Genomic DNA, 12,242 nt, shown 5'->3' with positions numbered 1-12,242 from the left:
CTATTGAATGTCCCCTCGAAACATTTTAAAACATAGTTATCTTACTGAATAAGTAAATAATGAAGATACATGTATTTTGGCTAGCCTGCTCACTATCGAGGCTGAGTTGGATCCTGCTGTGTTTGTGGGTCGGTGTTTGCGTTGTCAGGTGGGTTAGCGTTGGCATCAGGGTTGGCATCACCGGGTCCGTGCCATGAATTATTTTCCGACTGTCTATTTGTTCTCTGATTAGCACCTGAATTGGTATAATTGATTATATTATTCCTATAATACCCCTGGTCGTCCATGCCAGCCTATATCCTACTGACTTGTCTTGTCAGTAAACACCGGTGTATTTATTGGACGTCCCCTGTGGCAAACCGGTGTATTGGAAACTTCTCTATCCAAAAACGAGCATCACCCATAGACAGCCCAACCCGCTATGAAAGTTTATCATTATTTTTTATTTTTTATTTTACAACGGAAGCATAATCGTAAAAAATATGACAATTGGGTAATATATATATTACTGAAGCCTAATTAAAACTTTTGAAAATCAATGTTTGGCAAGATAAAAATTCCCTAGGAGCAAATAAAAATGTATTAGGCTACTGCCATCTATGCGAATTATCCCACTATGTCACCTGTATATTTTATAACATTTAACTTGTTTGTTTTTATGTGGTTCATTGATTTATTTACATTTAGCAGATTTCCACAATCTTGCGCAAGGTAGATCACCTGTTCATTCTGTATTACGAAATGGTTTTTCAATTGACTCTGGTTGTCCCCTCAGACGCTCCATAGTTGTGTCCTTCAAGTGACAGCGGCAGCATGGCGAATGCTGGAAGCAGGGTATCTGTTGAAGGCGAAACTATGCGATACACTGAATACAATTCTCAATCTCAAATCAGGAGCGAAACAGAAATCGACAAAAGACTTGTAAGTATATACGTTCTTTTGTTGTTAGATTTTTTGGTGGATAACAAGCTCTGGTTATTACACAAGCCTGCAGCTAAGCTAGCTAGCTAATGCCAGAACCTTCTATTGACTAGCAATTAGCTGGTGGATAGCTACAGTACTAGCAACAGAAAGCAAATGTTGGTTCCCCATCACAGACAACAATGTGATCAAGGTTGTGCATTCACGGTGATGAATCTAGCAATCGCCAGTAAGTTGAATGTCATGTAACATACTGTGATTTAATCAGCCGGCTGAGTGACTCAGGCTTGCAAAGAAAACAGCGTTATTTTTTTTTTCCGTTGTTGTTGTTGACCGGTGGGAAAAGTACCCAATTGTCATACATGAGTAAAAGTCAAGATACCTTAATAGAAAATGACTCAAGTAAAATTGAAAGTCACCCGGTAAAATTCTACTTGAGGAAAAGTATTTGGTTTTAAATATACTTAAGTATATTTTAGCAATTACATTTACTTTTGATACTTAAGTATCAAAAGTAAAAGTATAAATCATTTCAAATTCCTTATATTAAGCAAACCAGACGGAACCATTTTTCTTTTTTAAAATTGTATTTACGGATAGCCAGGGGCACACTCCCAACAGCAACACTCAGACATAATTAACAAACGAAGCATGTGTGTTTAGTTTGTCCGCCAGATCAGAGGCAGTAGGGATGACCAGGATGTTCTCTTGAGAAGTGCGTGAATTGAACCATTTTCCAGTCCTGCTAAGCATTAAAAAAAATTGTAACGAATACTTTTGGGTATCAGGCAAAATGTATGGAGTAAAAAGTACATGATTTTCTTTAGGAATGTAGTGAAGTAAAAGTTGTCAGAAATATAAATAGTAAAGTACAGATACCCTAAAAAAACTACTTAAGTAGAACTTTAAATTATATTCACTGAAGTATTTTACACCACTGTTGTTGACTGATGGATTGTTGTATTGATATTGTTCTGTATATTCAGGGTGGTACTCTGATAGCGGTTGGCCTTGGTGTTGCTGCTGCAGGCTTTGCAGGTAAGAAATAGCAAACATATAATATGCACACTCACACACCTTGCTACAGTTTGTACGCCAGATAATGTGATATAACCAAAGATTTTTGGTGTTCATTACAAGTTTGCCCATACAAACCGCTGCCATAAATTCTTTAACTTACCTTGTATTGGCGATACTCACTTCGTTCTCGATTCTGGAAAACAGTTTTCTTATAAATGTGACAGATTGGGTCTTATGTAGCAAAATTTGAAAGTGTTTTTTTACATTGGATAAAAGAGCTAGAAAATGGTATATCATACACTACAGTTGAGGAACAATGGGAAAGTAATTCTGCTTTGAAAGTTAAACTTGTAACCACACTTTTGAGAAAATGGCCTTTGAATGTTTTGGTACACCTACTGGAGAGCTTTTCTTTGTCTACACACATTCATCAACGTTCACACCCTCTTAAGCCTTAGCTCCACCCATCTCTTTAAGGATTCACATGTGCTAAACAGAGTGAGTAAGGTAGTGTACTAAACGACCAAAGATTTCAAGTCTAAAGGCTGGTTTATACTACGTCTAGCGACATGTCTGCAGACAGTTGTCGCAGTGACATCATGAACATTCTATTGTCATCCGACATCAAACTTGTCGTTGTCGTTATGAAAAAGACAGGCTGCATGACATCAGCAGCCTGGTGGTCCAAAATAGCATAACTACTGTATTTTAACACTAATAAACCCATCTGTTTAAAAATGAATTTAGTATATGTCAATCTAGCAAACCAGGCAACTAAAGGCAACTTTGTAAAACAAAAAAATTGTTCATTTCTAGCTTGTTAGCTAACGTTAAGTTAGCTGGTTAGCCAGTTCAAATAATGACCATATCATAGCTGACAACGTCTTAACTTTAGCTTATTTACAAGTTAATGCCAAGCTAATTGCAGAAATAGCTTACGGTTGTGAGTGTGACGAAATAAAAGCAGGGCATTCTACCAGAGAATTTTAGAACTTGGACACTGTCTCGTTGGCCGAACATTACGTTCTCCCGAGTGGTGCAGTGGTCTAAGGCACTGCATCGCAGTGCTAGCTGTGCCACTAGAGATCCTGGTTCGAATCCAGGCTCTGTCGTAGCCGGCCACGCCCGGGAGACCCATGGGGCGGCGCACAATTGGCCCAGCGTCGTCCAGGGTAGGGGAGGGAATGGCTGGCAGGGATGTAGGGTTGTGGGTTCGATTCCCACGGGGGGCCAGTATGAAAAAAAATAAAATAATAATAATAATGTAAGTCGCTCTGGATAAGAGCGTCTGCTAAATGACAAATTTAATTACATCCTAATTTGACTTTGATGCAGGTCATGTTGTTCTTCACATTACCGTCTCTGGTAAACACACACTATATAAAATCAATGTTATTTGTCACATGCACAGGATACAGAAGGTGTAAACGGTACAGTGAAATGGTTACTTGCATAGTGGAGTCTTTTGTTTAGACATGTAGCTAGCAAGCTAAACAATTAACCATAATCCCAACTCATAACATTACTACCATGCATGAATCTGCAGGTAGCTAAAGCTAACCAACTAGGTTCAATGTTAGCTAGCTAACATTAGGCTACAATTAACCATAATCCCAACTCATAACATTACTACCATGCATGAATCTGCAGGTAGCTAAAGCTAACCAACTAGGTTCAATGTTAGCTAGCTAACATTAGGCTATAACTAGCAATGCTTTTTGAGATAAAAATAATATTACTACACAGATCATACACGTGAAGTTAGCTAGCGAGCCAGCCAGCTAACGTTAGCTAGCTAGCTAACAGTACACTTTAACTTGCAATGAAAATGACTTTCTGACAAAATTAGATATGTATAATCTCCGAAAATGTAGCTAGCTAGAATCTCTTACCCGTATACATGGATGAACGCTTCTCCCTCTCTGTTACAGATGCCATGGTTGCGGTTAGTTTGAAGATGTAATCTGGAGACAGGTGTTTTATACAACAGCCTTCTGTGTGTTCTTTTTTCAACTCCCTCCGCATATTTGCAATCAAACGCCAGAATTTTCTTCATCTCCTTAGCTATCATACTCTGCTATCATACTCCGGGCATTCCACTGATTTTAAAACTTGGTCAACTTCTTCCTTGACAACACTTGATCGCCGTTTCAGAAGACTGTCTGGTTCAATGAAAAATGTTTTTACCTAAATCAGGGATTTCCTCATCGTCTGATTCATTTTCAGAGTCAGAGAGAAGTGGAGAGCATTAGCAACACTTTTGCAGTTTTTCGTGACATCTTTCAAAAAAGCCGCGTTAGAAAGGCTTACCTACACATACTGAGCAGCTCATGTTATAGACAGTAGCAAGCTACATGGCAGACCAATCCGAACTCCTCTCTCGGCATGTCCAGCCCATCCATTTTCTCAGCCAATCATGGCTAGCGGGAAGGTTCCTGTCTTTTTCACTGGCTAAACCAACCAGACTCACAATTGAAATGTTTTATTCGTATGTACAGATGGCATGCAAGTTTGTTATTAAGGCTCATGAAAGTTAACATGTTCCAGTTTATTTTGATCAAAAATAAATGCTTATGTTCAAATGCCTCTCCTGTGAAGTAGTGACGTGCGACTAACGCCTAGTTCCCTGAAACAAGTCACAAATGTCAGTGTACAGTTGCAGGTGATAAATCCATGTTTTGTACCGCAAGAGGCCGTTCCTCACCATCTTAGCTGCCACACATCTAGCATTTCCCAGCATTTTGCAGGAACTAATCATTTTTATGCAACGCTACACACATGCAAGAAGGATATCTCACTCGACACAAAACATGGATTTACTATCTTTCTGAGTTTTCTCTGGTGTTTGTAGAACCACCTGCAACTGTACACTGACACATATAATATACGTTTTCCAGAATCGAGAACGAAGAGTGTATCGCCAATACCAGGTTAGTTGTCGAATTTATGGCAGCGGTTTGTATGGACAAACCTGTAACGTCCAGTAATAGACACCAAAAATCTTTGGTTATCACATTATCTGGCGTACAATCTGTAGCAATCACACACCCAGGTTATTTGGTTATTCAGGAAGTTAGATGTCTTACAAAACAGTATATTATGATCTTCCAGTCATTCTGTATAGTGATAAAGTGCCGTTATCGGGTTATCTTGCAGAGCGCAGCAGTGAATAGGCACTATGCCATTATCAGCATTGGTACAAGAGTGTCAGTCAGCACAGCCGTATTGTATCATGGTTAATAGTAAGGCAGTGTGTGGTCTGCCAGTTGCCACAGGGTTCGAGTGATGTGAGGTCATTAGTTGTTGTGGCGGCTTTGAGGAACAGCACAGTCTAATTATCCTCTCTATGTACATGGAAAGGCCAGCAGCAGGCCAGCCGTGCACGTGCGTGTGTGCGGTCCCTCCACGGTTGAAGGACTTTCAGCTTTGTAGTTTTAGGAAAACAGAACTTCCTGGAGGTGGAGTAGTGGATTTACTCCGCCCACTCAGAACATGTCAGTCATCAGGTTATAAATAATGCCCTGATTACTCCCTGAGCTTAGCAGCGTGGCTCTCATACGTGACTGAGTGGTTTAGTGTTTTTCTCTTGGAAAGCAGCTCCTCCAGAGATGTTTTCTGCTGTGTGTGTCTGTGTGTGTGTGTGTGGAGTATATAAACAGAAAATGTTTGGCAGGGTGTAGATGCTGACTGGCTGTATGTGGGTTTGGAGAGTGACCACAGCTTATGACAGTTTACCAACACAAACACTGACCCAGTACACACCGATAACACACACACACTCCGATACATATTAGACAGGACAAGAACATAGAACTGTGGTGACCAGTGAAAAGGGGTCTGTGTGTGTAGGACAAATATGTACTGTGTTTATGTTTCAGGTCGTTATGCCTTCCAGTTGTGGAAGCCTCTAGGACAGGTCCTGTCACAGACTGCTAAGAAGATGCCCACCTCAGTAAGTAAGCGACTAACTTGGTTATGTGGTGAACCACACGTCTAGGACGGTACCGCAATCCTAAGAGGAGATGAAAACATATCTAACCATGTAGACCTATATGTTTTTTGGGGCAACTTCTAATGAACTCCTACTAATTGTTTGCATGTCTTGGTACACTGTATTCTAAAACTATGCATGATCAACGATGACACCCACTGGTTTTGCAGAAAACTCTCCCACCACCCTACGGACGCACATTTGCAAATCTGGGGGTTTCATGTATTGCCCCATCAGATAGTCACCAAGCACCAATGTTTGGTTGCATGTTTGTGGTGTAGTATTTATTCCACTGACTGTCTGTAGGGTGGTTAGTGGGTGGACTGAATCATGGTCTTCAGTTTCCCCCTACTGCACCTGAGTTATTACTCCACAGACCAAAGGCTCCACATCAGGTTCCCAGACAGGGTGATGCACCCACTGCCCTCTCTCACCTCCCCCTGACCCTGGCGTGTTTTGTGTAGCCATGTTCAGTTGGAGGACAGGAAGGGGTCAGAAAGGGCAGATGCATAGCTGCACTTCTTGATGACTCACTTTGTGTGTGTGTGTGTGTGTGTGTGAGAGAGAAACAGTCATTCCTTCTAGTGTGTGTGTATGATTAAAGCAGTGCGTGACGTGAGATGGATAAGTGATCAGATCTCACACTGTGTGTGTGTATGTCTGGCAGTTTCTCCCAGTGTGTACTGTGTGACAATGAGGCAGTGCGTGACCGAAGGGAGTTATTGAACCCTATGTACCACAGAATGCACTTCCACCCTTCTTACTCTAAGTATTTACACTGAGTAAAAAAGGATACCTTTCTAGTGGGTGAGTTGAATGATTTCTAGGTGTGTGTGTGTGTGTGTGTGTGTGTGTACTTTCAGTACTAATATCTCTCCTCTCTCTCCAGGCCTTCTCATCCCACTACTATAAAGGAGGGTTTGACCAGAAGATGACTAAAAGAGAAGCTAGCCTCATCCTTGGTATCAGGTAAGACTGGCGAAAGTGTGTGTGTGTCATGCTCGCCTGTTTGTGAGGGTGTGTGCGCACATGTTTCTATTTCAGTCTGCGTTTGATTTCTCTGGGTCTTTGGTGGGTTTATATTAGTCATCTCTCTTCCTGGTTTAGTTTAATTTCACACTGTCAATCACATTAGGGAGAGAACAGAACACCTCTGAATAGTTTAGTGGTCAGAAGAACTGGATGTTCTTACTGCAACTTGTGAATATGTGATTTGACCACTAGGTGGTGGTGTAATCCTGCTCTAAATATGTGTTGTCTGTGTGTAGCCATATGTAGTACATTCTTCTAACCCCAATCCTGTATCTCTCTCCCCCTGTAGCCCGACCAGCACCAAGTCCAAGGTGAGAGATGCCCACCGGAGGATCATGGTCCTCAACCACCCAGATAAAGGTCAGTTGACAGTTTAATCCATATTTACTGGACATGCGAAAGGATTGATTGGAGACGACTGAATTAATTATACAGTGATAATCTCCTATTACTGGTTCACGTGTGAACAGCATATCACCTGTCTTTATTGAACCCATATACAAGGTGTTTTTCCCCAGCGTCAGGCTTGTGCACTCGGCCCCTCTCTCCTCTATCAAGGTTAATGGCCTCCCTCAGTCTCCCTCTCCTGAGAGGTGTACACACACACACACATACAAAGTCACGCACATACACAGCAGTTAGTTTTACACACTTGTCCACACTGTGTTTTTCCCTCTCCTGAGAGGAACACACACACACACACAGCGGGTAGTTTTACTCTGTGTGAAATGAGAAATGGCCTGTGGGATTCCTCTCTGACTGGGCGATAAGAGCTGAGGTGACAGAGCGAGGGAGGAGTTAGAGAGAAAGCGGAAGATGGGGACAAATAATAAATAGGGGGATGAAATATGGGGCTATAAGCTCTGTAGGGTCACCTGTAGTCACATCCATCAATACTGTCATCCTTGGATATGGATTTTTGTGTTCTGTTTCAGTAGGAGGTAGCACAGTTTAAATTATAGTTAATTTGCATGTGTTTGGTTACTGGGACATCGATAGAGGAGAGAGGGTAATAACCCACAGATGGTCTGTCAGTCAGCTGGGTCTGGGCAGGAAAGAGTTGACTGATTCCTGGTCAGAGTAATGTGTTGGAATGATTTGGCTAATTACCTCTCATTAGTTCCTGTCTGTGAGCCAATAAGGTTCAGTGAGCAAGATGACGAGATTTCAGGAAGTGATTCGACAGACTGCTCTCTATTTCTGCCTCTCTAGGCCCTCTAGCCCTGTTTTTAGTATCTTTCTTTCCTTGTGAGTGCTGAAGGCCGTACCGGGCCGGCTCTGTGTGTCAGTGACTGATTAGCAGACTAGTTGAGGCCTTCATCAGGCCCTGCTCTCTGTCACTGCAAACACTCCCTAACAGTCTCATTTATTACCCTAAACACACACACACACAGTACTGCTTCTGCTGACACACTACACACCACCTAGAGAGGGCAGTATACACACATGGCTACTAAGGAAGTGTTGTGCCACACACACACACCTGTGCCCTTCAGGCTGTCTTGGTAGTGTCACACAGCAGACTACTACTCCCAGGATGCTGTACTCATTGACCCTGTGAGCTGAGCAGACCACTCTGCCTCAGGACACACACACCTCTAGCATGTGTTTTCAGAGCAGTGTGGTGAAGGGTAAGAGACGAGGAGAGGAAGTCACTTTAGACTATTAGGATGCAACCCAACCTCAGTTTGTGCTAGCTCAGCATACACCTATTCCCTGTGCTCTATAGTGATTAGTGTTCCACCGTGTGTTAATGCACAGTGCCGGCAGGCCAAGCAGCTATAGAAGGTGATTGGATGTGACTGAGACGGGTAATGACTGAGCCTACTGTAGTCCTCTACACCTGACCTCTACATAGACTGGTTGTGTCAGTCAGTAGATGTCACTGAGGGGGTTTTGAGAGGGCATTGGGTTGGTGTGACTGAATGTCTGGGAAACAGCTTGCATGTCATGTGTAGACTGCGTTATATTGTTTTCACATGGAATAGATAGAGGGGTGTGAGGGATGGAGGGGGGGGGGTGAAACAGACCGGTATTGATGAGAAGCGGATGTGTATTCTCTCTCCAGGTGGATCTCCATACATGGCCGCCAAGATCAATGAGGCTAAGGACATACTGGATAAAGACCAACGCCGCTAATAAAAACTACAGCCCCCATCACCCCTCTGACCTCCTGGACTACAGTATACTACAGATCTATTTATTCTAGCCCTAACACATTACCATCCCCAGAAGCAGTCCTACTGCACCAATGGACTATTCCGAATCCTCGTTCAGGAAAGGTTATCTTTCAAGTTGAAGGTCACCTGTAGTTATAGCTTTATAAAAGTCAACATGTCTACTGTACAGTCTGTTGTAAATACACTATACCATAAGATACAAGATAATAATATTCCATAGAATAACTAATTAAAACATATACAGTGGGGGAAAAAAGTATTTAGTCAGCCACCAATTGTGCAAGTTCTCCCACTTAAAAAGATGAGAGGCCTGTAATATTCATCATAGGTACACGTCAACTATGACAGACAAAATGAGAAAAAAAAATCCAGAAAATCACATTGTAGGATTTTTAATGAATTTATTTGCAAATTATGGTGGAAAATACGTATTTGGTCAATAACAAAAGTTTCTCAATACTTTGTTATATACCCTTTGTTGGCAATGACACAGGTCAAACGTTTTCTGTAAGTCTTCACAAGGTTTTCACACACTGTTGCTGGTATTTTGGCCCATTCCTCCATGCAGATCTCCTCTAGAGCAGTGATGTTTTGGGGCTGTCGCTGGGCAACACAGACTTTCAACTCCCTCCAAAGATTTTCTATGGGGTTGAGATCTGGAGAATGGCTAGGCCACACCAGGATCTTGAAATGCTTCTTACGAAGCCACTCCTTCGTTGCCCGGGCGGTGTGTTTGGGATCATTGTCATGCTGAAAGACCCAGCCACGTTTCATCTTCAATGCCCTTGCTGATGGAAGGAGGTTTTCACTCAAAATCTCACGATACATGGCCCCATTCATTCTTTCCTTTACACGGATCAGTCGTCCTGGTCCCTTTGCAGAAAAACAGCCCCAAAGCATGATGTTTCCACCCCCATGCTTCACAGTAGTTATGGTGTTCTTTGGATGCAACTCAGCATTCTTTGTCCTCCAAACACGACGAGTTGAGTTTTTACCAAAAAAGTTCTATTTTGGTTTCATCTGACCATATGACATTCTCCCAATCCTCTTCTGGATCATCCAAATGCACTCTAGCAAACTTCAGACGGGCCTGGACATGTACTGGCTTAAGCAGGGGGACACGTCTGGCACTGCAGGATTTGAGTCCCTGGCGGCGTAGTGTGTTACTGATGGTAGGCTTTGTTACTTTGGTCCCAGCTCTTTGCAGGTCATTCACTAGGTCCCCCCGTGTGGTTCTGGGATTTTTGCTCACCGTTCTTGTGATCATTTTGACCCCACGGGGTGAGATCTTGCGTGGAGCCCCAGATCGAGGGAGATTATCAGTGGTCTTGTATGTCTTCCATTTCCTAATAATTGCTCCCACAGTTGATTTCTTCAAACCAAGCTGCTTACCTATTGCAGATTCAGTCTTCCCAGCCTGGTGCAGGTCTACAATTTTGTTTCTGGTGTCCTTTGACAGCTCTTTGGTCTTGGCCATAGTGGAGTTTGGAGTGTGACTGTTTGAGGTTGTGGACAGGTGTATTTTATACTGATAACAAGTTCAAACAGGTGTCATTAATACAGGTAACGAGTGGAGGACAGAGGAGCCTCTTAAAGAAGAAGTTACAGGTCTGTGAGAGCCAGAAATCTTGCTTGTTTGTAGGTGACCAAATACTTATTTTCCACCATAATTTGCAAATAAATTCATTAAAAATCCTACAATGTGATTTTCTGGAAAAATGTTTCTCAATTTGTCTGTCATAGTTGATGTGTACCTATGATGAAAATTACAGGCCTCTCTCATCTTTTTAAGTGGGAGAACTTGCACAATTGGTGGTTGACTAAATACATTTTTTCCTTTTACCTTTTTATTCCTCTGTGTGGTAAAGACATTATGGCCGCTGTGAAATTAACCCTGTATGAATGGACAACAGAGACCAAGCCTAGCTGAGCAGTGTGTGTGAACAACGCAGGTAGTAATTTATCAAAGGTTGCTGAATAAAACATTTTCTGTAATGGTAATCAATGACTCATTATTGTGTTTCTGTGATTAGTCCCTTTCTTCTGCGCTGAGATGCCATTGTAGTAAACTATTAACAGTGCTGCAGGTTCTGATGAGAGAGGGAACATTGGGTAAGAGCTGTTTTTTAAGCTCCTGCGGTGAATGGTGACATTTCACTTTTTAAATGAGAGCCATTTCACCAGTAGCCTGCAGTAGAAGGTTTTTCCACATGTCGAAGAGGAGGGCTAGACAACCATGTAATCTGCACCGTGTTGCACATGCCTTCATTCCAGCATGATTTAGCTACGCATCATTAAAATACAACTCGTCCTGGGAGAATGCAGTTCCCAAATGATGTTACAGTGAACCATGTCCGTCTCTGTTGGGAAGCTATTGATTATCATGTATAGTAGGGATGGGCAACTTTGATGGGGGTGGGGGCCACAAAAAAACGGAACTCATTTTTGTATTGGTCCGTGGGCCTACAAAAAGCAAGTTGCCCATCCCTGATGTAGAGGGTAAGTGTCATGTGTGTGTGGTAGTGTATGCACTGTTTGTGTGTTGCTGTAATGAAGGTCAGGGCTCTGTGTGCTTGGCTGATCTCTGCTCTGCTGTCCCTCCTGTGGATGGGTCTATTTCTAGCTGTTCCTCTCCCTGTGAAGAAACCACATGGCCCTCCTGAGCTAGCCTCTCTCTCCCTGTCCCCTCTCTCCCACTGCCCCCCACCCTCTCCCCAGTCCTCTCCATCAGGGTATCTTTCCATTACCACGTGTGAAAAGATTTTGCTTTGCCAGCTTCCTGCTGTCCAAAAGGTTTGTTTTGTCAAGCTTCTGCATCTGTGCGGAACTGCCATGCTGGAGAGAGGGGAAATGACTAACCTTTATAACCCACACCTCGTAAAAACTCTTTTTAACAGCTTGTGCACTATAAATATGCAGGGCTCTGGGATACAAAGTATATTGAAAGCTTGTGCTTCTTCGCATGTCTGGTTCCTGAGTTAATTAAGCAATTAAAAACATCCCATCATGCTTAGGGTCATGTATAAAAATGCCCAGTTGCCCATTATTTTGGCTACCATGGCTAGAAGAAGAGATCTTATGGTGTGTGCGTCTCAGTC

The 12,242-nt window shown here is 42.5% G+C and overlaps 1 protein-coding gene across 1 annotated transcript; it reads left to right on the top strand.

The window, feature by feature from the left end:
* The first annotated feature begins 781 nt into the window (after nt 1-781).
* LOC121572834 (dnaJ homolog subfamily C member 15) lies at nt 782-9,448 on the top strand. The gene is made up of 6 exons (XM_041884866.2): nt 782-921; nt 1,908-1,959; nt 5,820-5,893; nt 6,822-6,901; nt 7,254-7,324; nt 9,033-9,448. The coding sequence occupies exons 1-6, from the start codon at nt 814-816 to the stop codon at nt 9,101-9,103; spliced, it is 456 nt and encodes a 151-aa protein (XP_041740800.1). The 5' UTR covers nt 782-813; the 3' UTR covers nt 9,104-9,448.
* The last annotated feature ends 2,794 nt before the right edge of the window (nt 9,449-12,242 follow it).

Source organism: Coregonus clupeaformis, chromosome 29, assembly GCF_020615455.1.
Source record: "Coregonus clupeaformis isolate EN_2021a chromosome 29, ASM2061545v1, whole genome shotgun sequence".
NCBI lineage: Eukaryota > Metazoa > Chordata > Actinopteri > Salmoniformes > Salmonidae > Coregonus > Coregonus clupeaformis.
The sequence above is the reverse complement of the archived record's forward strand: the minus strand, read 5'-3'. Positions and strand labels throughout refer to the sequence as shown.

Coding starts and splice junctions, on each gene's coding strand:
- LOC121572834 (XM_041884866.2), top strand. CDS start 814: ATGGCGAATGCTGGAAGCAGGGTATCTGTTGAAGGCGAAACTATGCGA. Junction 922..1,907: donor CAGAAATCGACAAAAGACTT/GTAAGTATATAC, acceptor CTGTATATTCAG/GGTGGTACTCTGATAGCGGT. Junction 5,894..6,821: donor CTAAGAAGATGCCCACCTCA/GTAAGTAAGCGA, acceptor CTCTCTCTCCAG/GCCTTCTCATCCCACTACTA.